This window comes from Quercus robur, chromosome 7 (assembly GCF_932294415.1).
Source record: "Quercus robur chromosome 7, dhQueRobu3.1, whole genome shotgun sequence".
Taxonomy (NCBI): domain Eukaryota; kingdom Viridiplantae; phylum Streptophyta; class Magnoliopsida; order Fagales; family Fagaceae; genus Quercus; species Quercus robur.
Window position 1 is genome coordinate 50377238 of NC_065540.1, and position 26987 is coordinate 50404224.

General features: G+C 35.5%; 1 protein-coding gene across 1 annotated transcript; it reads right to left on the bottom strand.

The window, feature by feature from the left end:
* Positions 1-25992, bottom strand: LOC126693800 (insulin-degrading enzyme-like 1, peroxisomal). The gene is made up of 26 exons (XM_050389935.1): positions 25756-25992; positions 25587-25662; positions 25341-25408; positions 25071-25162; positions 24906-24979; positions 24766-24809; positions 18452-18503; positions 17882-18004; positions 17678-17790; positions 17378-17540; positions 14353-14445; positions 14066-14151; positions 13868-13954; positions 13124-13227; positions 11218-11320; positions 10991-11086; positions 10713-10902; positions 10432-10493; positions 9205-9309; positions 4889-5090; positions 3009-3217; positions 2317-2441; positions 2181-2232; positions 2017-2103; positions 901-1023; positions 1-674 (listed from the first exon to the last, which is right to left on the bottom strand). The coding sequence occupies exons 1-26, from the start codon at positions 25876-25878 to the stop codon at positions 423-425; spliced, it is 2904 nt and encodes a 967-aa protein (XP_050245892.1). The 5' UTR covers positions 25879-25992; the 3' UTR covers positions 1-422.
* Between the last annotated feature and the right edge of the window lie 995 nt (positions 25993-26987).

Genomic DNA, 26987 nt, shown 5'->3' on the forward strand with positions numbered 1-26987 from the left:
TAAACAAAAACTTTCGAACGTCATCTGTCATTTATTTGCTATTATTATAAGTCCAGAAATCAAGCTTTTAAACCATAATTCATATCCGGCCAATTACCATACTGCAGTTAATTTATTTGTGGCCTAAATTTATTCATTTTTAAATGTTTCTACTGTTTCTAAAGTTAAAAATATAATCTGTGCCATTTCTTCAAAAGAAAAACCATATATGAAATTCATGATTTTGGTGCAATGCAGGATACAAGTTTTCATTGTTGAGAACAACTGAGACCTGCACCGTGCTCCATCAATGGACTTCCTGGACCAATTTTGTGTTGTTTTGCGGAATTAGGCGTTGTTTCATCACTTTGGTGAATTGAGATGATAGGAAGTTCTATTTGCAATTCCCAGATTCTTTGCCAACTTTGTTGGAGCTTCACTATCTACAACTTGGAATGATCGGAAACTCCTCTGAATGAACCATAAAGAGACTGTGATCTTCTGAAAGAGAATATATCATCAATTTTCACAGAGTAGGGTTGTACTGGTTCACTTTTCTCTGCAGTGTACTCTGAACTATGTAGGTTTCCATACACTCCTATACTTAATGTCTTCCTCTGAGGCGCACCAACTTTTATACATTCATTGAAAAAATCTATCAATTCTTGTTGTGTTAGCTGCCTTAAGGCTGCAACCTGTTTCAACATCATCCACAAAGATCAACTACTTGACTCTGTCAATCTTATATGAAGAATAAATTGTCAACTCATGTATGACGTTTTGCCTCCAAATTCAAAATTTTCCAAGAGATTCTTTACACTGTTATTATTATTATTATTATTATTATTACTATTACCATGATACTAGGGTAGGACTGCTTGGAGCCTCGACAAAAAAGGATCAGATAGAAGATGTTCATACCTCAGATTCTCTCCTATCAAACTTGAGGGTCCCATCAGAAATTTCTCCCCAGTAAAATCTACATTCTTCTCTTAAATTCTTGTGCTTCTCAAGCTTCATATCAATTAAGGCATTCACATTGCTCTGCATGACAAGCAATTCAGCAGTCAATTCACCGTGAAACCAAATCAAACCAGAATATAAATATATATATATATATATATATAAATAATAACAATTATTATTATTTAATTTCTTTTTTGCTAAGATAAAAACAAGAATGATGTTAAGGCCATCCCAATCATCAAGCCTGTAAAAATTCTTTCCTTTTGGTACACATAAAAACATCAAGATTTGAACCCAATTCCATCTATGATGTTCCACCCAAAAAAAATTACAATAATTAAACAATAATTTATCTAATTTACACCCAAAAAAGGACCCAAAAAAAAAAAGCAATAACAACAACTAAGCCTTATCCCCAAAATTTTGGGTTCAATTATGGATTTGCAACAGCCATAATGCTCATCTGTCCAGCATCCTAATCTGATGATTATTTGGAACACAGATCATATAAAATTGCCAAACCACCTAGCACTGAGGAAGTTCTGGCTGTCTTTTTACTTGGGGTATAAGATATTGTGATCTACCAAATGGACACAAACAATTCATTTGACAACCTTTTAGTAAAAAAATGTTCTCAAATGTTACATTATTGGCTTGACTGGCCAATAAGTGGCTATTATAAATAGTTACTCAAAATATATTTTAAAATCCACTTAAGTCAAAAGTCCATTCTCGTGTTTAGAAACCCTCCATTTTCATGTTAAAAATAATTGATATGCCTTGACAAACATGAAAAGAAACTCTTGAACTCTTTGCCTATGAGAATGTAAATTGTACTTTTCTAATTACTCAACTCTGATTCCAAATTATGTGCGCACAAATTGTAATCCTAAAGATGATGCATGAATCATTTCCATTTTGAGGAGATTAAAGGTTGTCATCCACAGAAATGCTGTTACATACCTACCACCTATATCTCGAGTAAAGAAACATCACCTTAACATGGTGCACAGGTCATGATAAAGCCCACATACAGACAAAAAATTAGACGTGTTAAATACTAGTTCTCACCTTGAATTCTTCATTGGTCATCTCATAAAGTTTACTCTCAAACATCTTGAGAAATGCCTCAACTCTCAAATCAATATTTCCAGGACCCTGTTAATGTTAAGAGAGAGTATATGAGGATTAAGCAAAGGGTCAACATTGTAGAAAGAAAGGGCCACACTATATACCTTCACCGTGGATTGGATGATAAACTGTACTCCACGAATACCAGAATCATTCCTACATTGAGTAAAAATTAGAAATTAAAGAGAAGGGCAGATATCCATGCAGCTGTGATAATGAGGGGGAACATATTTTACAAACCTCTGCATGAGCACAGTTATGTACCCAAGTTGCTCAACTGATCTAAGCTGGTGGAATGCTGGTTGCTTTGCAATAAGTGCAAAAAGCTGAAGCTTCACATTCAGCACAAAATCATCACGATGAACCTAGACATTGTTTCAACAGGATTGCATAAAAGAACAGTCAGAGCCACCACTGTGATATTACATCCAGGTCGCAAGGATATAAATTTCTATAATGATGCACTAAATAGAAGTTTGCATTACATGTTCTATTCTTAAAACAATAACATACCAGAGGTGTTGATGCTACACACATGCTTCCCATCCCACCTTTCTATACTATAAATCAGTTTGTCTTTCACTTTCTCTTAAATGTGGTTAGCTTAAAGGACTGAATGGATTAGTAACTGCTAAGTGGATACTTCCATTGAAGTTTTCCATAGGAGTCATTAAGTCAAAATATAAAAAAACCTTAAAATTTTCGCAGAGAAAATGGCAGCTTAAAATATTTTGCCAATTTCAGACAGAACCTTCTTGAGGATATTTTACCATGCTGCGGTAAAGCAGGAGAGAATAAAACAATACAGAAAAGTTAATTGCTAACTTCCCCTAGGAACCATTAAGTTTGTGACAAACTCAAGAGAGTAAAAATTAAAAGAATAAATCACTCCAGCATTAAACTGGACCACACCATCTTTTATAAGCACGTACCTGAATATAGTGAACAAGGGCAGAATTCTCATCATTTGGATTAAGGCCTTCCGCAGGGTAGAAGTAACTCATGCCCCTTTCAAGTTTAACAATTCTATTTGTCACATGTTGGGACGGGAATAAAGCTTGGCATATAGGGTTTGGACCACTAAAGAAAACATCTTCAATACGCTGAATCATTGACTCTGCTTCACTGGTTTCAATATTTCCTGTGAAGAGTAGATTTTTTTTTTTTTTTTTGTTGGGGGGGGGGGGGGGGGGGGGGTGGTTGGTAAGAATAGTAACGAAATGAATTAAAATCAAGACAAGGATGTTTGTTCATAATTGTAATACCCAGAAAAGAAAAGAAAAAATTTAGGTACTTAAATAAATTCACTTTGGGGTTAATAAAAGATTATATTATTATTATTATTATTGTTGTTGTTGTTTCTTTAGGGGTTTCTAGAAAAACTAAGATAATAATCCCTTGTTAGTTACCAAACTCATCAAAGTTAACGTATGCTATAGAGAGTTCTATAAAGGAGTCTCAAAATTCACAAACGAGAGGAGATTGTGGTGGAACTTTAGAGCCAAGATATATCAAAGCATCCAAGAACCCTAAGGTAAGAAATTCTAATAAGGAGTTAAGGACTCTAATCTCTTCACATTTCCATAATCTAGGGTTTTGGAAATTGATTTTTCAAGATTTTGAGGATTTAAGCAAATTGATTATGTAAAACCTCATACATCGATTTTGGGTTTTAGGTTTAGATCATTGACTTTAGGATGTTCACAACTTAATTTTTTAAGGGAATTTGTAAACAAATTAACCCTAAACATGATCTTAACATTGAATTTTCAACAAAAAAAAAATTATATATATATATACTGCATATTGAATTCTACTAGAAAAATTTGAGTGGGAACTTGATTTGGTTCTTAAGAAGGAATTAAAGAAAAATAAATAAAATTATGGAAAGAAAAAAATCTGGGAAATTGGATAAAGATATGGAAACTAAGGGTTCCTTGCTGGCCACGTGGTTGCGGTAGAGTGAGGCTCACTCCTTCGCCCAATTAGGCCTGAAAAAAGCCCATTATGGCCCACTTGCCTAGAATAGTCTAGTGTACTTGCCTAGAGCCTTATAACTCAATTGGTACTTCTTGGTGTTTCCAATGAAGACGTCTAGAATTTAAATCCCCCCTCTCCCAATTATTGAATTATAAATAATAAATAAATAGAGAGAGAGAGAGAGAGTAGTGGACCCCAGATTGGGCCAAAATTCATCCTAAAACATGTGATTTCTAAATTATTATGAAGTTTAAAAGGCTGTTTTATATAGGTACTCTCAAAATGTTTAGGTCAGATAGTTAAGGCTAGTGGTTAATTAATGATTTGTTGAACTCACCCTTTTCTTTCTCTTTTATAGATCTTGAAGAAAAGCAATCATATTGGACTAGTGTTGTGGGTGGTGTGTGATAGGAGCTTAGGCTAGTATCAGTAAGTGTTATGTGTTGACATTTAAATAACTTTTAAAATTTGTATTTGTGGAACTTCTACTGGTTGTAAGGAGTCTTCGAAAGAGCTTCTATTTATTTCCTTAGCTAATAAGATTATTTGAGATGAAACAGTTATTGTAATTTTATTGGATTTGAATAATTTCTAGAATCATGTTTTGGAATAAAATTATAGCATTTGATCAAGGGCTCTAGCTCAGTTGAAAGAGCACCTCGTTTACAGGCACGCCAATATAGGGCCTTGCACACCGAAAGGTGAAGTTCTTTCATGCGCGTGGCTGCTGTCACATGCCTAACTCATACATTTGGGATCATAATGTGACAATAATAAAGAATGGCTGTTATTAAATAAAATTTGCATAAAAAATTAAGAGACTTATAAGAACCTGCTATATAACACTCAAGGAAGGCTCTTGAGAGCATCACTGGAACGAATTTTGCAAGATCTTCAGCTTCAAGATGAGGAAGAATGCAAAGTTCTTCCATCCAAGGCCACGTGTGGTCTTGTAGTATTAAAGAGCAATAGTACATAGCCTGCTGATAGGGTTGTTGGAACTTGTAATTTTGATACTCCTTTGTTACCGTTTCCTGATAAAGAACATGTGGATATTATGTAATATGCTTTTGTCAAATACACAGCTTGAGATTTTTTATGGAACCCATAAGTTATAGGCTCTATGGATGAACCCTTCTCTTTTTAATAAGATAAACTAAAAGGGAAAGGTTTAAGCCCAAATGCACATGATGTCTACAAAAGACCATACCTTAAAGAATATAGCAATTACACGATAAAGAATAAAAAGAGAAAAAACAATCAAGAAATTTAAATTTAAACGGAAAAAAGGGCCATCAAGTGGAGAAAAAGGCCTCCCAAGGAACATGGCATCATGGAAACATCAATGAGCCCATAAAATACATGTAGGCATAAGTAACAAACACCCCCCCCCCCCCCCTTTTCCCCCCTCCCTCTCCCCCCAAAAGCCTGCCAAAAAAATGTAAATAAAGTTTGACCACTTTGTTGTGTATGATTATGTTCATAACTTTATCATGGGCTCCCAAATACTTCCACCTTCCACTTCAGGCTAACATCATTAGTGCAAACCCCCCCCCCCCCCTCTCCCCCAAAAGCCTGCCAAAAAAATGTAAATAAAGTTTGACCACCATGTTGTGTATGATTATGTTCATAACTTTATCTTGGGCTCCCAAATACTTCCACTTCAGGCTAACATCATTAGTGCAAATTAGTTAAATGAGAATAATTGGACACCAAAAGGTGTGTGATTAGAGAGAGATGTGGGCAAGTGAGTATACGCAGTCATGTGCATCTTGTATGACTAACTTCCAGTTTAAGAAGTTGACAAAGTATTTGATTAGACAATTTACATCATAAGGGCTGTGATACTACCGTTCGTTTCTCAGTTTTAGTTAATGGATCTCCTGTTGGTTTCTTTGGTAGCTCTAGAGGTCTTAGACAAGGTGATCCTTTATCTCCCCTTCTCTTTCTTTTGATCGTGGAGGCGTTAAGTTGTATCCTGAAGAAAACTGAGGAAGGAGGTTTCATTCAGGGTTTTCATGCGGGTCCTACTTTTTCTAATGGTATCTGTATTTCTCACCTATTATTTGCTGATGATACCATTCTTTTCTTTGATGCCTCTAGAGAGCAGATTCTTTCTATTAGGCTGGTTTTGACTTGTTTTCAAGCTTTTACTGGTTTGAAGGTGAATGTGGGGAAAAGTGAAATTATCTCTATTGGGGAGGTGAGTAACATTCAGACTTTGGCAAATATTCTTCAATGCAGGGTGGGCAGTTTGTCTATGCTTTATTTGGGTATGCCATTGGGAACCTTGTATAAAACAGCCTCTATTTGGAATCCGATCCTTGAGAGGATGGAAAAGAAGCTTTCTGGCTGGAAGCGGCTTTATTTGTCTAAGGGTAGTAGACTCACTTTGCTGAAAAGTACCCTTTCAAGCCTTCCGATGTATTACCTTTCCCTTTTTACTATCCCTAAAGTTGTGGCTAATAGATTGGAATGCATTCAAAGAAACTTCTTGTGGGGTTCGTCAGTTGAGTGTTTCAAATATCCTTTGGTGGCTTGGGAAAAGGTTTGCCTACCGCACAAGTTGGGTGGGTTGGGAATTCAAAATTTGGCATCCTTTAATCAGGCCCTACTTGGCAGATGGCTATGGAGGTTTGGCCATGAAACCACTTATCTATGGCGAAGGGTCATAGTCATGAAATATGGGGAGGGAAAAGGGGGTTGGTGCACTAAAGCTAGTAGAAGGGCTCATGGTTGTGGGTTATGGCGGAGTATTAGTGAAGGGTGGGATACTTTCGCTATGCATTTCTCTTTTGTGGTGGGGGATGGTTCTCGTATTCTTTTTTGGCATGATAAGTGGACTAGGGATGTTCCTCTTAAAATTTTTTATCCTCAGTTATTTTTGAGCTCAACCAATAAGGAGGCTTGTATTTCTGAAGTTTTAAGCCTTCCAGTGGGTGATAATGACAAACTGTGGAGTTTAAAATTTTATAGGGAATTCAATGATTGAGAGTTGGCGGCTTCCTACTCCCTTCTTCATTTCATCCAAACCCATATCCCGAGGGGTGGAGGGTGTGACAAGCTTTGTTGGGATCTTAATAGAAGTGGGAAGTTCGATATTTGGTCTTTTTATCATAAGATTTGAAATTAAGCTCTTGACAAAAGAAACTAATCATTAATCTTCGCTCATATCAAGCTTGGTTAGTTTAAGGCCTCTTTCCAAGTCCGTTCAATTGAAGGAGTGGAAAAGTGGAAGGATAAAAAATGGGGAGAGGATAGAAGAGATTTAGTTTTCTCCCATTAGTATTTGGTTGAGAGGATGGAAAAGTGGAGAGATGGAAAACTTATTTGTTCAATTGAGAAAAAAAATGAGAGGATGAAAGATGAAGTTGGTATAAATTTACAACTATGTCCCCCATTAAATTTAAAAAAAAAAAAAAAAAAAAGCAACACATTTTTTTATTAAAAAAATTGTGTAAGGACACTTCAAAATTAAAAATTAAAAAATTAAAAATAAATAAATAGCACAAGCCAAAGGAAGATAAGCACACAAAAAAACAAACAAACAAAGAAGTATAAAAAAAGAATAAAGGAACCAAAAAAAAATCTGGCAAGAATGACGCTCAGAAAAAAAAAAAAAAACCCTGGCAAGAAGAATGCCCATGTGCAAGTGCACATGGGCATTTTGGTCAGCTCAAAGATTGAGCTTTTCTCCCCATTTTAGGGAGAAAACACCCCACCACTTTCTTCCCTCCCCCCTCCCAATCAAACAACCACTAAAATGCTATCTCTCCACTTTTCTCTCCTCAATTTTCCATCCTCCCTAAAATCCCTCCAAACAAACATACCCTAAAGAAGGAACCATGAACAATAATATTCACAAGACATTGGTCTCTCTAATTAAAAGGAATCCTAATATCTTTGAACTTGGGCAATGAACAACTCAAGTTAGTGCTTTTATATAATAGAACTAAAAATTCACATTAAACAAAAAGAAGCAACAAGTTTCTCTCTTATGCATATTGGATACCCAACCCAAGATCATGGAAGAATCTACTCTGGATGAGCAGGGGATCGATTTTGGAGAACTTTCTTTTTTTTTTTTTTTTTTGGTAAGTAACCAAAAATTGTATTAGAAAGAGAAAAACCCTAGCACAGTGGTGGTGTACCAAGAGAGAAGTACAATCAAGTCAAAATACAATGATCAAACAAAAATAAAAGAGGAAAACAAGGCTGAGTTTGTTGCTAAGTGTTTTTGCGATAAAGACAAATCGTAAGGATGTAATTAAAAGCATTGATATAGTTCTATTTTCAAAAGTCTGCCATCAGAACTTTGAGATAACCCACAAAGTATGGACATGGACATGATACAACACAAGACATGGCTACACAAAAATTATTGAAAAATTAGGACATGACATTGTGGGGATACCAAAATTAAATATATATTAATTTTAGGACAAAACACTGGGGATTATCAAAATTAATTAATATATATATTTAAACATATCTAAAATCAAAGGAATATTGTTTTTTTAAATAACAAAATGTTTTTCTCCGAACTCATAAGGACACACGCATGCAGAAGTGACCCTGTCATTGGACATGGACACACCAGGGTTTTTGAAGTGTCCTACTTGTGTTCAAAGAAAAAAATTTAAAGGAATTCAAATGATCAGCTGTACAGTATTGTCAAAATCTAAAGCAGGAAAAACAAAGATAAAGAAATAGAGACTAAAACTAGTTCAATAGACAAGCATCAATCTCCAGAAACAAATCCAAACGATTGATTCTTAAGCTGATCCACTGGAAAAATTACTTCTATGTTTCGACTGGAAGGGCAAAGGGCTCTCTATGCATATGTGAGTATGTGACTATGTGCATGGAATTATTGAGGAATGTAAGGAAAGAAAAGGAATCCATGGACCAAGCTTCTTTGTCACTGTAAATCCATGTGACCAATTAAGAGTGTAACATAACTAAGCCACATCCTATGGGAAAACAGAACAAGATAAATCACGTCAAAGGCTAGAATACCGTATTCAATAATTGTGCCACACATCTGGCAGGTGATTTACTTGTATGCTCAGAGCACTTGCGGAAGCAAAATCAGCAAAATTTGCAGGCGGCAAACAGTTGAGATCTTTTAGGAAGAATGGGAATTACCTTTATCACAGAAAACCTATCAGGTTTTACTTTGAATGTTGCAATTTTTTCCACTACACTTTCCAGTAAAATCCTCAGTTTGTGATTGTAACCAACCAGAGTCACCTAAAAAAGTAAACCATACGGTTAAAACAAATAGCATCATGCTTCCACAGATTTTTTTAGAGAGAGAGAAGTGGAAAGGAAAGATAAAGAAGAGTAATTACAACTGAATGATGGATTTCATAATAATTTTCAGTTTGAAAAATTTTATTCCAATCATGAACATAATGCAAAAATGTTAAAATTGAAATAATACAAAATGTGGAAACTACTTTTAAGTCTTATGAATCCAATTACTTTGAATTTTCTCAATCAAAACACTTCTATTCACCAACCGGTCCATCCCAAATCACTTATATTATTAATGAATGCACACCAAGTGGGTCAAACCCACGACCTCACCCAACAACCAATTATTATAGGAGAGAGTGTCAATTGAGCTATGGTTCATTAGCATTGAAGTGCTTTATCCATGAAAGGCATTTACAGAATCAGATTATCGAAGCAACTCAAAAAGCTTAATAGTTTTGGACTGTGGGAAGAGTTAATAGATATTAGATATTCTCTTTAAAGGCCTAGAAGAGCACATTTTAGAAGCTCTATGACCTAAACCAGTTGATACCACCTTATATCAACCCATTTTAGACCCTCTTTCCAGATTATGAGTCACTCTAGTTAGTCCACGAACATAATGATTCCAGTTCTTTTACTGTATTAAAACTAAATTTTTTCTGAAATAGCACTCAGAAACTTCTGTGAAAGTCCCCTTGCTAAATTTTTTTTTTGATAAGTAAGTCCCCTTGCTAAATTCTGAACTTTCATTTGATGATCTGCCACGTACTTCAATCATATTATCAAACTTAAACATATATGTATTAATCAAATCAACAATCTAATATTTTTCTAGATATGCAATCGTCATATAGACAACGCTTTTCAAGCTTCCTTAGATCCCTATGAGATAAGCGCATTACAAAATATTTAAAGTTGAGTATCAATTTGGAGTATAAGAATCTAAAACCTAAAAAAATTAGAAATTTTGATTTTACAATTGTTGGAATATACACCCTGAGGTAAGGTCAATGCACGGAGAATCTGGGAGAACATAAAGTACTTGTGTATGAAAATCCAACACATAAATAGAAAATTAACCTATTGGAAATTGACAGAGTTTTGTGAAGATACCTGGAAACCACAATCTGTGTGGCCTATGCCATAATATAGACCAGCAACCTGAGCATAGTATGCTGGAATAAACAACTAAAAATAAGCTCTTCTCCCCAAAAAAAAAACCCTCAAAATATAGCATTGAATCTTCTATTTACAGGATATACTATTGAAATAAAGTTGTACTGCCCTCTTGCCCTCTTTCTGATAAAAACTACTCAGAAAAAAATTTTAAAAAATAAACAAAAATAAGAATCCCCGCTTGATTTAAGTAAATCTTATGAGCTTCAGCTTCTTACCATATTCATTCAAGCAATCCATTAACAACCGTGTGAAAATATCAGTTAGAACTTCTGCTTCAGGAGAGTTGCCAGCATGGGGACAATTAAAATCTATCTTAACATATGCCTTAGGCGTAGAAAACATTGTGTCAGGCTTGAACCATAATCTGGAATATGATGACTTTCTTAAGAGAACTGGAAATTTGACCTGTTTCAATGTCAATAAAAAAATTAACAGGAAAAATAAAAGAGAAGAGACGAGGTCACATGAAATTAAATTATAATATTCATCATACGTTCTCTTGAGCGCTCTTAAGTGACAAGTCAGTGGGAATGAACACATTGGGAGCTGGTAGATGCAAATTTTCATTAGGAGCGCAAAGCATCCATTCCTGTAATTAAATATATATAATTTAAAAGAGCAGTCAATATTTACTTTCATCACAATTTAAGTTTCTAAAGGACATGACAAAATCAATTGAACAAGCAAGAAAACTCATTTAAGTCCAACTCGTCTACAAACCTGAATCATGGAGCTGGTAATTTTCTCAATGGAATATGCAGTTCCATACCATGGCTCAACCTTGTCGGTATGACCTTCAAATTTCTTTGATTCCCAAAAGATTCTGTAGAAACAGCTCATTAGGAGAACTACTATGACTCAACCATAATGGAACATGCAAATGGAAAGGACTATATCGTATAATGAGAAACAACCAAATCCCCAAGTATTAATATCCAGTATAGGAAGGACTGAATCCTATAATCATATGAGAAATTGTAATTAACATTGATAAAGTTTGAACTATATGCAAAATTCTTATGGCTGCATCCATTCCATTTTAGCTGAAGATGAAGCATACTTAAGAAGATCACAAAAAGATGGCTACACCTTTCATCCCCATTTCCAAATGCAACCATCAAATTTTAAATTTAGAATTTTGGCAAAACTGCTGAAGGGTACACATCATTTCCATTGAATTGAATCTGCTTCTTAATATGAGCATGAGGGCACAATTACTAGTGCCATACTGGCAAAGAAGTGATGTGTAATTCCTATATAAAATTATGTGGCAGCCACTCATAGCATGGTCAGGGCGCCAAATAAAAGGGTAAGGCTGTCTATTACAAATGGCCTACTAACGATACAGATTTGTACAGTATTTCCTAATTATAATAAGGAATCCAACTATTGGTTTGAATGTATTCTTGTTTTACACATATTCCCAGTAGTTTTGAGTATCTTTTTAATAAATAAAGGCTTTCTTACTTTATCAAAAATAAATAAATAATGCATATTAGAAGACAGATAGCGTAAACTCTCCAATGAAATCAATAAAAGAGAGGACCCCGGATCAGGGTCAGTCACATGTATTCTTCTACTCCATTCTATTCTGTGCAAGGCCATAGTCTCTATCACTTCCTTAATTGACATGTTCTTTTTAACTACCACTAATAATGTTATTTTCAAAAAATTAGTGTTAAAAGAACCAAAAACAAAGGAGTCTACAAAGGAAGGAAATACTATAGTTTTTTTTTATTTTTTTATTTTTTTATATATATATATATATATAAGTGCAAAGGAAGGAAATACTATAGTGGAACGTACAAATGTCCCATAGTTCAGATTGATGCGAGAAAAGCAAATAATTTAGTCTTTTTCAATGTTGCAAGTCAACTTGTATTTTTAATGGGTCAATGGAATTTTATTATAGGTGTTATCAGTTTTTTGATTAGTTAAACCACATGAATTTGTTCACCATGGTGAACATGATGTACTTCGTTCAATAAAAAATTCATTACCTATCAAAAAAATAGATAAGATACCAGTGAGGCAAGGTTTTATTAGTTAATTAAATCAATTAATATTTTATTTTATATCCTAGAGTCAAGGGTATTTTTGTAATTCAATAAGTTGGCTTTCCTAAGTCAATTAGATTTAGGTTTAGTTTAGTAGTCCATATAAGGGTGCTTTGGTACACCTATGGAGACAAGTTTATGATAGATAAAATTTCAATTAGAAAATTTTCTAATGATCTAGTATCGACTCCACCCTAGGTGCTGACTCTTAGGTTTTCTACCCATTTTGTATTGATTCGTACGCTAGTTTTTTTTTTTTTGGTTCTTTTTCATGTTGCATCAACTTGTTAGGGTTCATCCTAGCGGTTGGAGGCTTGGGATTAGTTGTAGACCTAGACATCCTAGGTTCGATCCCCACTAGGAGTTCCCTTGTATTACCTAATACACGGTTTTGGTGGGTGGGGGTTGTGTATCTCCCCAAGGGTGGGTCCAAAGGGTCCTGCTTGGTGAGGCTCCATGTCATAAAAAAATTAAAATATATATATGATGTATCAATTTTGGTTTGTCCTGCATCACGAATATACCACTATAATCTATGCAGCTTCTCTGAGCAGTAATAAACAACTCACCGGATGTTGTCAATAGATAGCTCCTTTAGTACCATTTGGATACTGTCTTGACTAAACATAGAAGGCAAGGATGAGCCCACCAGCCAATCTTTTGGGGGATATATCTGTAAAACAATTTCAAATAACCAATTAAAGAAGTGAAAAATTATTAATGTGCCATTCCCATGCAATCAAGATTATTGTAACAGAAATAACAATTATAAGCTCCAACTTCCTTATTACAACCTACAATACTCTCCCTGCCCAACAAATAGACAGAAAAAGGAGCAAACAAGTTTATAAATGTCAATCAGGAATAGAATATAATTAATTAATTTTTTAAATTCCCTAGTTCTAGATCAATTCATATGAACCCGTTATAAGAACTGTGAATGCACTCTTCCAAGCTTCAGGTATGTGAGTTAAACAAGGATCATTCCACTTTATTTACCCAAGAAGAAATACAATGTTCTGTTTTTGCTGGACCCTTCAACCAGCCGAAGCTTAGTTGACACAACATGACCTAGGTACAGTTTTTGATAATAGGCCTAGGATGCACGGACACGGGTACGGGTACAATACAACAACATAAGCAATTTTAAAAAAATTATAACATGATACGGCAAATAGGACAATCCTCCCAAATATTAGCACAATGTTTATAGATGAACTTTAACAAACAAATGATAAAGACCATTAAAAGATGATAACATATATAAAGCAAAGCAAAAGAAGTATACAAATAACAAAAATTGCCTACATTACCTGCATATTTGATGCAACATTGACCGCATAATCGATAGGAGGAATCTTGTCCTGATAATGGAATTTTGTCTCGCAAACAGCTGAGAGCTTCATTAACATATTAAGTTGACTTAGTTCTATGAAAAACCATAAAGATAAACACAATATGTCATATACACATGCATACATAAAAACATACTAACTATATGCACATAATACCTCATCAAATATCCATTTGTGAATTCCAGACTGCTTTAAGAGGTCAATATATTTGAATAGCAATCCAATAATATCTTGCATGTGCTCTGCAGTTTAATAGTAATCGATCAAATATATGATTATATGATCCAGATTATTAGCAGCTCACCACAGTATAAAATGTAGTATGTACGAAAAGTTATGTAACCTGTGTCATAATAAAATAAGTCTATGCTTATTGAAAAATCCAATTAAAGCTATAGGGGAAAAGAAGAGAGAAAGGGGTGGGGGGGAGCAGAACAACTAACCATGACCAGCATCAGTAAGATCAATTACTACTTTGAAGAATGAAAACTCCAAAGTCCATTCTGCTTCACCTGCAGACAAACCCGTTGCCCATCCTGGAATTTTTTTTTTTTTTTTTGGGAAGGGGTGGGGGGAATGGAGGAACTGTATTAGATGGCCTTCAAAGATTATGAGATTAACGAGGACCATAAACTGATAAACAAGCATAAACATAACCTAGAAACTATAATTTGTACACAGTTAACTCAAGCAAGATCATCCAGGGCAATTATGTTAAATGCACCTCATCACTCCCATAAGGTAAGCAGGACATATTAACATTCATCAATCCCATGCATAAATATATTCCTTCTTTAGGCACTATGCTTTGAATCTTAGAATCTGAATTTGTAGTTCCTAACTTCATTTCATTTCCTTCAAGACTGACACATCCCAGAAAAAATTGTGCCTTAAAATTCCATAAACAACCCTCTTCTAAAACAATCTTGTCCCTTGTCCACTTTGAACATGTTTGCAGCATCTTGAGTGACATATTCAGCAAACAGGGACTACTCTTAGGTTTTGCTTCAAATGATCAAACTATAATTTACTTTTCCTAGTTTACTACTTTATAAAATTAAAAAGAAAATAAAAATTAAGCTATATATTTCTGCGGAGAATCTGTTCTTAGTTGCCCATCACTTAGCTCAGCATTTTTAGTTCATTGGAGGTCAGTAGGCCAATGGTCTACAGAATGATAAGTCCCCTCCCATCACTAGAGGTCCATCTTTAAAAAAGTGTGATTTACTCAAAGGTCTCTGGTATGATGCCATTAGGCTTTACAAGAAAACTTGTCTTCACCAGTCAAGTCATGAAATGACCGATCTAATGGTGGTGGATCTCGATATGCTCCAGATCCAGATGTGACTATAAGCAGGTAAGTCCCTGGCATCATAAGATGTGCCTTAACCAATTCCAGAGGAGAATCAGTCCTTCATTGTTGACACCCTGATCGTGTGCTGTATATTAAATATGGTCATAGGGTTGTTTATGATGCTGCAAGTAGACCGGATGCAAAGCTTTATAGAAAGCTGAGAGATGGCAATTAGGTTTGGAGCCCTGCTCATTCTGATGATCTGGTGGCAATTCAGAGTAAACTCTGCTTCGTAGGAATGGTTGAGGACAGACCACTTTGGATTCCATAGAAGTCTGGTCAGTTCACAACCTCATAAACCTGGAATTACATTAGAAGAGTAGACTAGAGGTTGGTGAAAATTGTTGTGGTTCCCAGAAACCATTTGTAAGCATGGCTTTATAGGTTAGTTAGCTATTTTGAACAGGCTGCCAACTAAGAATATAATGCTTCAGTGAGGGTTTAGAAGGGATTTTCTTTGCGTTTTATGTAGGAGACAGCTTGAAAATAGGGAGCATCCTTTCTTTGAATGCTCTTTTGCTAGAAGAATCTGGTTGTGCATCATGAAATGGTCTCCTGTTGTAAATCCACGGTTACAATGGAATGATATTTAGAATGGGGTGTCTCTTACTGGAAGGGGAATGGTCTCAGAGCCACAGTATGTAAATTAGCTTGGTGGGCTGCTGTTTATCGCATCTGGTGGCAAAGGAATGCAGTGCTACACCAGGGACTTATCAATTCTGAGGAAGGCATACTGAAGATAATTAGATGGGAAGTTAAATGTAGGATTGAGTCAGGTGGTCATTTCTGCAATTCTATCCTAAATAGGACTGTTTGCTGCTTATGGGGCAATAGCTTTTGTCTTTTTCGGTTATAGGTGCTGTTAGTTTAACTTGTTATTGTGCTGGTTATTTACTGATGTTGGTATTTGTGCTACTGGCTCTGCCAGTTTGAAGTTTTTGTTGTTTCTGATTCTTTGATCTGTATTGAGCCTTCTTTGTGGTAATAAATTTGCTTTTTCATCAGGGGAAAAAAATCAGTCCTTCATGAACATATACTAAGTATTGACAATATAGATTGTTTACCATATTAAATTTTTTTTTTTAAATTGGAAAAAATTAAAAAGATGACAGAGAGACGAGATAAAAGAAAAATCATAAATGTGGCTCAAAGAGGGAAAATAATAATAATTTTTTGATAAATAATTAACTTCCTTGAAAAAAAAAAATGACAGAATACAATGACCCAAAGCACACAGAAACATTCAATAAGCAACTGGCAAAAATATTTCACTCCACCCACCAAGCCCAAATGAAGATGAGAGACACAAAGCATTATTGAAATATCAACATTTTGACAAATGTCACCAAAACTATTTTATAAACTAATCAAATACATAAATAAAGAAGCCTTAATTGCTTTAATAGTGATATCTTCACATACACATTACTGCACGAAAGTCTTGTGTGTAAAAAGTGGGTATACTACACGAGTAGGGAAAGGGGATTGCCCCAAAAGGGAATGACAGAGTACAATACACAAGTAGGGGAAAGGGATTGGCCCAAAGTGAGTATAATACACTTCAATGAATAAAGATGCATTTAATGTACAATAAACACAATAAATATTTGTAACACTTTTTGGATACTCATGTAAGTAACTCTTATATGCAAGAAAAAGGGACAACCCATTATAAATAAATAAAAATCCTTGTCCATCCAAGTTCAGATCTAAATTCGGAAGTTAAAAAATACAATCTACAAACAATCTGCCTCTAGAAAAAGGACAAATTTCAATTTGTGTACCAAAAAAAAAAAAAAAAAACAAACAAACAACCCATTTATGTCAATAAGGGAGAGGGAGAACAAGAAAAGGCTAATTATCTCTGTAATTAAAATGAATTATAACCGAAGGTCACAGTAAGTACGAAGCTGAAACATGTTACTAATCCTCATTTTTTAATAAATAAAATAGACACAACATCTCAACTCTAAAAAGAAGTGTCTCAATGTGTAGCAATAGAAATAATTATTATATGGGAAAGTTCTAACTACATCAAAATTTCAACCTTTTAGAATATACAGATGAAATCTGCTAGAAATTGATAGTATGAAAAATGGATATGCAAAACCCACCCAATGTCTTCAAGATGTAAAACAAAGATCCTTCTCCTTCATGGCCAATAAGATGACCAAGATATCTGCATGGCCCTTCCTTGTAATGTCTAATCTCCGGAGTTACTGGCCATACAATTCTCAATTTGTGACCTTGTTTTATTGGGACAGTTCTGACAAGTATCTGAAACAAAAACACAGCTAAAACAATCCATACACAACATAAAAACTTTACTGCATATGTTCAAAAAAGTTTCTCTAGAAGTTCAACACATGCAACTTTAGCTTAGCATGTAAAAAATTTATCACTTGTATGCATACCTGTAAATGTTCTGATGTGCAAGGCTGACCAGGACAATGGAAACAACTTCGGTCAGTGTTTCGAATGTCCTGGAACTTGTCCTCCACCATGTTTTGAATTTTATCAAGCTTTTCTGTATCCATGACATAGGCATTCTAATTGTTGATGATTAAAGAAACTACAGCATCCTCAAGCACAGAAGTACTATAGGAAAAGTTAGTTACCTTTTGCATATATAACCAGATGCATGAGGTTGGCAGAATAATTTTCTTCATAAAATTTAATAAGCTCATTTCTGGTATCCAATCCTTTTGCTTTTGGTCTAACCTCCAAAGTATCCCAGTTCCCTGCACACATAAAAGATATATATGTGCGTGTGTGTAAAACTTTTATTGATATAAAAAAATAGACCACATACACAGGATGTGTACATGAAAGATATTTAGCAACCATAAGAAATGATAAATATGGTGAACTACAATATAAGGGTAAACATCAGTGTTTCTTATAGAATAATCAGTATTAAATTAATAATTTATATTTCTTTTCATTTTTTGCTCAAGAACCAGAAGTAAAAATGAAAATAATGGACAGCTTCTTTCTTCACACTTATTTGGTCCAGTGGTCCTTCAGTTTCAATAAAAAATTTGTAACTTCACCAAAATGAAAAATGACTACACATATCAGAAAAAATTATATATGCCAACACAATATATGAATTAAACTATGGAATTAAATTACAACTTCGAATTAAAACACAAATCTTCCAAGAAAATAATAATTAAACTACTGACCTGTGCTGAATTTATGATATGGATGGCCCTCCATACTTAAATGTTTCTGAAGCTGTACATAAGCAACAAATTTCACATGGAGAATGCAATTAGAAGCATATTTTTCAAATGAACACTACCAGTACCACTATGGAAACTAATCAACATGGTTTGATTCACATGAAAATGCGATAATAAAATGAACAAAAATACATAATCTGTAATGGTGGCCATTAAATTTTCCTCTGTGCAACTTAAGCACTAGTTTATCTTGCTCAAAAGCTGAAATAAAAGACAACTCTAGCAAGAAGTTACTGCCATTTCCTTAGTCATTCTAACTAGCATAGGAACACCAAGTCTTTAATGGTCCAATTGGTTGGGTGGAAACAAGGGAGGAAGGAAAATGGATGAAGGAAAATGGGAGTTTTCTAATGTTTGGTTTGGTGGAAATGAGAGAGGATGGAAAATGGAGTGGGAGGAGTTTTCCATCTAGGCCCACCAAAATCTATCCTCCCAACTGAGCACCCATAATTTTGGTAACTCCCAAGAATTTTAAATTCTCAACTTAAATTCTTGCCAACTAAACACAACCCAAGAGACACTAGAGGAATGATTATCTATTACCAAAAGAAGTAGGCAATTCATCTTTATTTGATTAAGTTAAGATGTTAATCAAGTCAAGGAATAAGAAACTTCCGTAACAAGGGAGACTCAAAGTGCAGCCTAGTGCCATAAAAGGGGAAATCATATCCATAGGAGACTACACACCTTAGCAAAGACATCAGAAAATTATACGAAACACCAGATCCCTCAACCCTTCATGACTCTTTCCACATAAGGGTACTTGATGAAACAAAATTGATCAGAAATGCTAATTGTGAGATCCCACTATTGCTCGATACTAACAACCATGAAAGCATGCTTATTGTGAGATCTCACTAGAGCCCAAAACATGAAAACCATTCAAACACTGATCTTATAATAACCTTCCCATTTTTATTTGAGATTGGTACTTATAGGGAGGCATCTGTGGCTGATATGGAGCTTACCAGGGATCAGCTCCTAGCTTTATTTGCAGGGACCTTGTTTGATTGGTCTTGTGCATGGAGTTTTACTTCTAAGGAATCCATTCCATTGTTTTTAGATTCCCTATCTTCCTGTACATAATTTTTTTTTCTTTTTTTTTTTCTGTTGTTTGTACATATTTTTTTCTGGCTATTTCATTTTTCTAATGAGGTATTCTTCTCTTAATACAAGTTTTCTAACCTATCAAAATAAAAAATAAAGATAATTTAAACTGAGTACTTGATGTTTCCACACCATCAAATGTAGGTGGATTCTGCTGCCCCTCTCCAAAATAGGCACAATGGGCTAGATTCCAAACAAGGGAGTATTGTTTACCAAAACAGTTTCTCCAACCAAAAGTAGCTCTAAAACACTGTTAGAGATAACCTAATTTTCCAGATGCAACACTGTTGAGCCTTAAAAGCCTCATTATAAAAAATAAACATTACATATACCATTGCTATTCAACCTCCACCTCATGGAATTAGAAGCCTCATTACTTGGAATATTAGAATATACAAATCTAACATAGAGTCTACCAACTCCAACTCCCAATTAAAAACATCACAAATGAACATGATACTCAATGAGCACGTCCTCCCCTTATTCTGAGTCCCCAAGTAGGAGCTAAATGAGGAATATTTCCCAACTACAATGGCATACAACTCAAGATTCATGTCTCTTAGTGGTTGGGTCTCACACCATAGACCGTGCCATAACCTGATGCAATTAACATCCCCTACTTTCGGCCTATTAGCCTTGTTGGGGGGTTTATAAAATTCTTGCTAAAGTTTTGGCTTCTCATCTTCGCATGGTTTTAGGAGAGATCATCTCTGCTCCTCAGAATGCCTTTGTTCTTAATTGGCAGATTCTTGATTATGTTCTCATTGCTAATGAATGTCTTGATAGTAGATTGAAATCTGGTCAGCCAGGGTTGTTATGCAAATTGGACATTGAGAAAGCCTTTGATCATGTGAACTGGGGATTTCTTACTCTCTTGCTTGAGCGTTGTGGTTTTTCTGATAAGTGGAGGCAATGGATCTCTTTTTGTGTATCCACGGTTCGTTTTTCTATCCTTATTAATGGTACTCCTCATGGGTTCTTTGGAAGTTCAAGGGGGTTGCGGCAAGGTGATCCTTTGTCTCCCTTGTTATTTGTATTGGTTATGGAAGCCGTCGGTAGAATGTTGGATAAGGCTGTCCATGAAGGTTGTTTGTCAGGTTTTAATGTAGGTGCTTCTGCTGGTAGATCTTTGATGGTTTCTCATCTCCTTTTCGCTGATGATACTCTAATTTTTTGTGATGCTAATATTGATCAAATGCTAATTCTCCGAATGGTGCTCATTTGGTTTAAGGCTGTGTCTGGTCTGAAAGTTAATTGGGGTAAGTCTGAGCTGGTGGTTGTGGGGGCTGTTCATAACATGGATCTTTTGGTGGCTGTCTTAGGCTGCAAGCAAGGGTCCCTCCCAATGAAATATTTGGGTCTTCCCTTGGGGGCAAAATTTAAGGACAAGGCTATTTGGAACCCAATTCTTGAGAAGATGGAAAGAAAATTAGCAGGTTGGAAAAAATTATATTTATCCAAGGGAGGTAGAGTCACATTAATTAAAAGCACTTTCTCTAATCTTCCTACTTATTTTCTCTCTCTATTCCCTATTCTTGCTTCTGTGGCCAACCGTATTGCTAGACTTCAGCGGGATTTTCTGTGGGGTGGCCTAGGAGATGAGCCCAAATTTCATCTGGTTGATTGGTCTATGGTGTGTACACCGCTTTCTTCTGGTGGATTAGGGATTAGGAATCTGAGAACTTTCAATGTAGCTCTTTTAGGGAAATGGCTATGGAGATTTGGGCAAGAAAGGGATGCTCTTTGGCGTCAAGTGATAGAGGTGAAGTATGGTTGTGATTGGGGTGGTTGGTGTTCTAGCTCTTTCTCTGGTCCTTATGGAGTCAGTTTGTGGAAAAATATTAGAAGGGGGTGGCACTCTTTATCTCGGTTTATTATGTATGAAATTGGAGATGGATCAAAAGTGCAGATTTGGCTAGATTGTTGGTGTGGGACTTCTTCGCTCGCAATCCGCTATCCTGAATTATATAGGATTAGTTGTAGTAAAGAGGCAAGTGTGGCGGATCTAATGAGGTACTCCAATGGAGCCCTCCATTGGGAGATTCAGTTTTGTAGGGAGGTGCATAATCGTGAATTGGAAGCTTTCAAGAGCTTCATCAATTCCATTTATAGCACTCCTGTAAGGGGAATCGAGGAGGATAAGAGATGTTGGCTGCCTTGTAAGAGTAAGGGGTTCACGGTTAGTGCATACTACCATCTTCTTGTTGGCCATAGTGAGCAGTTTTTCCCTTGGAAAAGCATTTGGAAGCAGAAGATCCCCTCTAGAGTGGCTTTTTTTGTCTGGACCGCAGTCTTGGGGAAATGTCTGACAATTGACAATTTAAGGAAAAGAAAGGTTTGCATTTTGGATTGGTGTTTTATGTGCAAGTGTAATAGTGAAAGTGTTGACCATCTTTTCCTCCATTGCCCGGTTGCTTCGGAGCTATGGGATATGGTTTTTGGTCTATTTGGAGTTAGTTGGGTCATGCCATTGTCTGTTGTTGGCTCTTTGCTTGTTGGCAAGGTCGTTTTGGTCGCCATTGTAATGGAGATATTTGGAAGATCGTTCCACTTTGTTTGATGTGGTGTATTTGGAAGGAGAGAAATAGTAGGTGTTTTGAAGACATTGAGCGTTCCATGCCTGATCTCAAGCTTCTTTTTCTCCGATCCTTACTTGACTAGTTCTCTGTGTGGAGAAACCAACCTTTTTCTACTATTTTGGATTTACTTGACTTTTGTAATTTTCGTTTTTAAATTGTTCACCCCTGTATACTTCCTGTGTACTTGGGTGTCTCTCTTATTTTGATATCAATGAATCCTTATTACTTATCAAAAAAAAAAAACATCCCCTACAACATACTATACATAACTCACAAATTTATCCCAATCCACTAATACTCTTCCATAAACTACATCCATGGCTGCCCCTTACATCCTAAGAAGCACATGTGCGGGTTCGGGTTCGGGTTCAGGTGCAGTGCGGCAACTCGGCAATTTTTAAAAAAGTAGGGTGCGAGTGCAACGGGATACGTTTATTAATAAATTATTATATATATATATATATATATTTTCTATATATTGCTAAGCATATTTTCTCATATAATGGTAAACATATACCAATTTAAGGGCAATAGTAGATAAGGAACTTTTGAGATCAATTTAATATTTATAGCTGATATTTAGGGGGGTAAATTTTGCAAAATAATATTATTTTCTAATGATAAGTAATTATTTAAATTGATACAATTACCAAATGGTTTGGCTATTATTAAGCTAAATGACATAAATGGTTGAATTTAATATAGTGTTTAAAAAAATCATAATAAAGATATTCAAATTTGGGGGTTTTACTATAAATAAACAAATGTGTTGGGATATTTATAAACAAGGAAGCTTCCAAGAAGCTCCATTGCCAAGTCCCACCACTACCCACATGCATTGCTTTATTAATTTCACATTCCAAGGCTTTATTTGAAAGTCAACAGTAATCTGTCATCAAACTTTTCCTTGTTGAAAGTTCCAAAGGAGAGAGTTTCGTTGGTAGCAGCCAGCAGTTGAGCTTCATCCACCGCATCTCCACATCGTCTTCTTCTTTTCTCTTCTTTTTTCCATTTTCCTCACAAATCATTTGGTAGCAGATCTTTCTTCTTCTCCTTCCCTTTTTTTTTTTTTCTCACAAATCTTTTGGTAGCAGATCTTTCTTCTTCCTCTTCTTATTTGGACAGAATCGGACCGAATTGGAGCTGTTTCGGCCTTAATCAGAAATTAAAAAAAAAAACAAAGGATTCACCTCGGACGTGCGTGCAGCCACGTTGACGGCCACACAGCGGTCCGTGCATGTCAGACGCAGGTGCAGCACACCTAGAGCTGCACCCATGCTTCCTAGCTTACATCCTATGTAGACCATTGATCCCAATCATCCCCATACTTTCAAGCCAACAACTTGCCTCCAGAAACGAGTACCTTTAACTCCATGTCGTCATAGCCATTTACCCAACATGGCTTGATTAGAAGTATCCAATACACACAGCCCCATACTCTGATTTTCAATTGGAGCACAAACTATATTCCGATCCACAAGAAAAAATTTGAACTCGTCACTCGCACCACACCCACAATTTTTTTTTTGCAATCTCCAATCTTTAGTCACAAATGTCAGGATAGTAAACAACGAGAGATAAGTAGGTAGACTGGATAGCAAGCTCTTTAAGAACGTCAAACACTCTAAGACGACACCCTTTGAGACTCAAATACTAATAGCTAAAATATTGTTTTCGTCTATAAAGTTTGCATGGATTTCAGTTTTCATCCCTAAAATATTGAAGACCAATTCCAAATTCTTGCTATGGAGAATCATATTAAGAGGGGTATTGTGCTGGCAAATTGGTGTGTGATCAGTGTGATGTGTAGAAGTAATGAAGAAAATCTGGATCATTTGTTATTGTATTGCCCAATAGCTTTGGATTAATGGAATTTTAGATTTTGAAGTTTTTGGAGTGATGAGTGAAGTAGTGATGCCTAAGACGATCACAGGTTTATCCCAATGCTGGAGGCGAAGTTCAAAGTTTTTTAGTACTGGAGCGTTGAGTCATGAATGTCACCCCTTATCGTTTGATGTGGCATGCGTATAGGGAGAGGAATAGGAGGGTGTTTGAAAATCAAGAATTATCTACGGAGAGTTTCAAATAACAACGTCTGCCTAGACTGAAGGTATTGATGATGGGCAACTTAGCTATTCAAAGTTTAATAGAGACACCCTTATAAAAGGCTTCCTATCACCATTGATGAAACAGGGAATGACTAGTGAGTTGGGTTGATCCAACTAACAAAGTGTGGCCCACTGGGTTAAGAAATTCAAGTTGGGAGCTGTATAGGGGGCTGACCCAAAAGGGGGAAAAAAACCTCATGATGAAATTGGAAAACACTACAAGGCCAAATTCCAAAAGTGGCTTCTAAATATCTGAAAATAATCTGACCATACAGGACCAATGAATTATATTAACAATGGTAGCACCATAGATATGAGAGTAGTTTCTACATTCATTTCAAAGATCTACTTTTCCTAAAAAACTATCTACAGCCTTGAATTTCACTCATATAGCATTCAAGATTGATATATCCAGCATCTTGCAGTTATAAATATGCTTAGCAAAGGCAATAACCAGTACCTGGTTCATTCTCCAAGCATCAGACAACAAGTTTTTCTGATTCTCTGCATGAGAATGAGAGAGAGAGAGAGAGAGAGATGATCAACAATAAATCAAAAAGAGGCAACTAACGGTGTTAAAGCCAGAAAAGAAGAACAAACCAGAATCAACAGCTTTGATTTCCCTGGTGGTAGCATCAGCTGACATCAAAGGTTTAATGAAGAACTGAGCAAATCTGAACAACAACCAAAACGACATTGTAGGGTTACATTTTGTGGGAGCAGACAGCACACAGGTACAGTACAAAAAGGAAGAACAGAATGTACCTGTCCAAAGCCTCTTCAAAACCATCAGTATTAACATCAAAAAAATAGTTTGTGTTCTCTGAAGATGTAAAAGCATTTGTGCAGCCTCCATGCTACGCATCAAGAAGATTAAAAAAGATGCATAGAAATTTGGGTGTTAATTATGTTAGGAAGGGTATGAGGGTGTAGGCATGACTTTACACTGTTTTTATCTTGTTAATTCTATTGCTTTTAATAAATTAAATGATGACACATAAAAAAAAATAAATAAATAAATAAATAAAAAAGTACCTCAGTAATGTACTTGGAGTAACTATCTTCCAAAGGATATTTCTCACTAGCAAAAAACAGCATATGCTCTGCATACAAACAATAATAAATATCTCTAAGAAATTCAAAAATGAAACCCAGCAAACAGACTGAAATCTTTGATGTTGTATTGTAAATAATAATAATATATAGACATGTATATAAATGAATGATAAGAGCTATATAATATAATATAATATAATATAAATAAAGAGTGAAAAGAAAAACCAAGAAAATGGGCGAGTCCTTCGAGGCCTTGGGGGTCGCTGAAGGAGCCAACACTGACACTCATGGAAGCAGCGCACTGAAACAAGAAACAAAGAAAGAAAAACCCTAAGATTAAGATAAAGAAAATTGTGAATTGTGAATTTGAAAGAGAGGAATAAAGGGGGGTTGCCTTATCGGTATCGGGATCGGCGATGAGAAGGACCTGGAGGGAGTTGGGAAGGACGATCCTCCTATACTCCCTGGTGTCCGTTCGAGCCTTCACTATCTCCGCTTCTTCCTTCCCAACCGCCATCTTTGACGATCAGAGTCGACTCAAAACTCACAAGTCGCAACTTCGCTCTGCCCTCAAAGACTCGAAAAGAAAGAAAGAGGAGAGAGAGAGAGGTTAGGTACAATACAGGCAAAATAGCATTTGACGAATGAATAACGGGTCTTCTACTTTTGGCGTTTGCTTGGGGAAATTATTATCACTCCCGAATATAAGGGGGTGTTTGGATAGAACTTATTTTGCTGAAACTGAAAACTGAAAACTGAAAACACTGTAGCAAAATAATTTTTAAATATGTAAATAGTATTGTGGGACCCATTTTTAGTGAAAAAGTTGATAAAAAGTGAAGTTTGTGGGACCGTGAACAGTGCATAAATACACTGTTCACCGGAGAATGGGTCAACCATTGCGGCTGAAAAGGCAAAAAAAAAAAAAAAAAAAAGGAAAGGAAGGAGGAAACGCAGACGCAGCAAATAAAAGTGCTATCCAAACTAGCACTAAGTGTATGTTTGGATCCAACTGAACCTGCGTTTGCGTCTGTCTTGCTGCGTTTTCCTCTTTCTTTTTTCTTTTTTTTTTTTTTTTTTCACGCGTTTTGAGTATTGCGGTTACTGTTCATGGACCCACAAATTTTATTTTTTATCAATTTTTTCATTAAAAATATGTCCCACAGCACTATTCACATATTTAAAAATTATTTTGTTACAGTGTTTTCAGTTTCAGCAAAATAAATTCTATCCAAACACACCCTAAAAATATGTATCACAAGAATGGTAAGTCTTAATTATTAAATTTATGATGGGCTCATTATTTATATATAAAAAAGAAGTGTACGTATTTATAGTATTCTAGAGTATCTAATAATTTTCCATAATCAAGTGATATAATCTACCATTTTATTAAAAGATTATTGACTCAATCATTTTAGTGGGAGTTTTTAATAGAATAATAAATAAGTGAGGTGATCTCGAAGCACAGCACAGTATAATTCCTAGAGAAGAAGAAGGGCATATATACTACGCTTTTTGAGTTTGACGGTTTATTTCCTATCAAGTACAACTGCCCACCACTAGGCCTACACTTTTCCCTGCTCCTTCCAACATCCTTTTTCTTCTTTTTCTTTTCTTTATTTA

Coding starts and splice junctions, on each gene's coding strand:
- LOC126693800 (XM_050389935.1), bottom strand. CDS start 25,878: ATGGCGGTTGGGAAGGAAGAAGCGGAGATAGTGAAGGCTCGAACGGAC. Junction 25,663..25,755: donor CCGATCCCGATACCGATAAG/GCAACCCCCCTT, acceptor TTCTTGTTTCAG/TGCGCTGCTTCCATGAGTGT. Junction 675..900: donor TTGATAGGAGAGAATCTGAG/GTATGAACATCT, acceptor ATGTTGAAACAG/GTTGCAGCCTTAAGGCAGCT.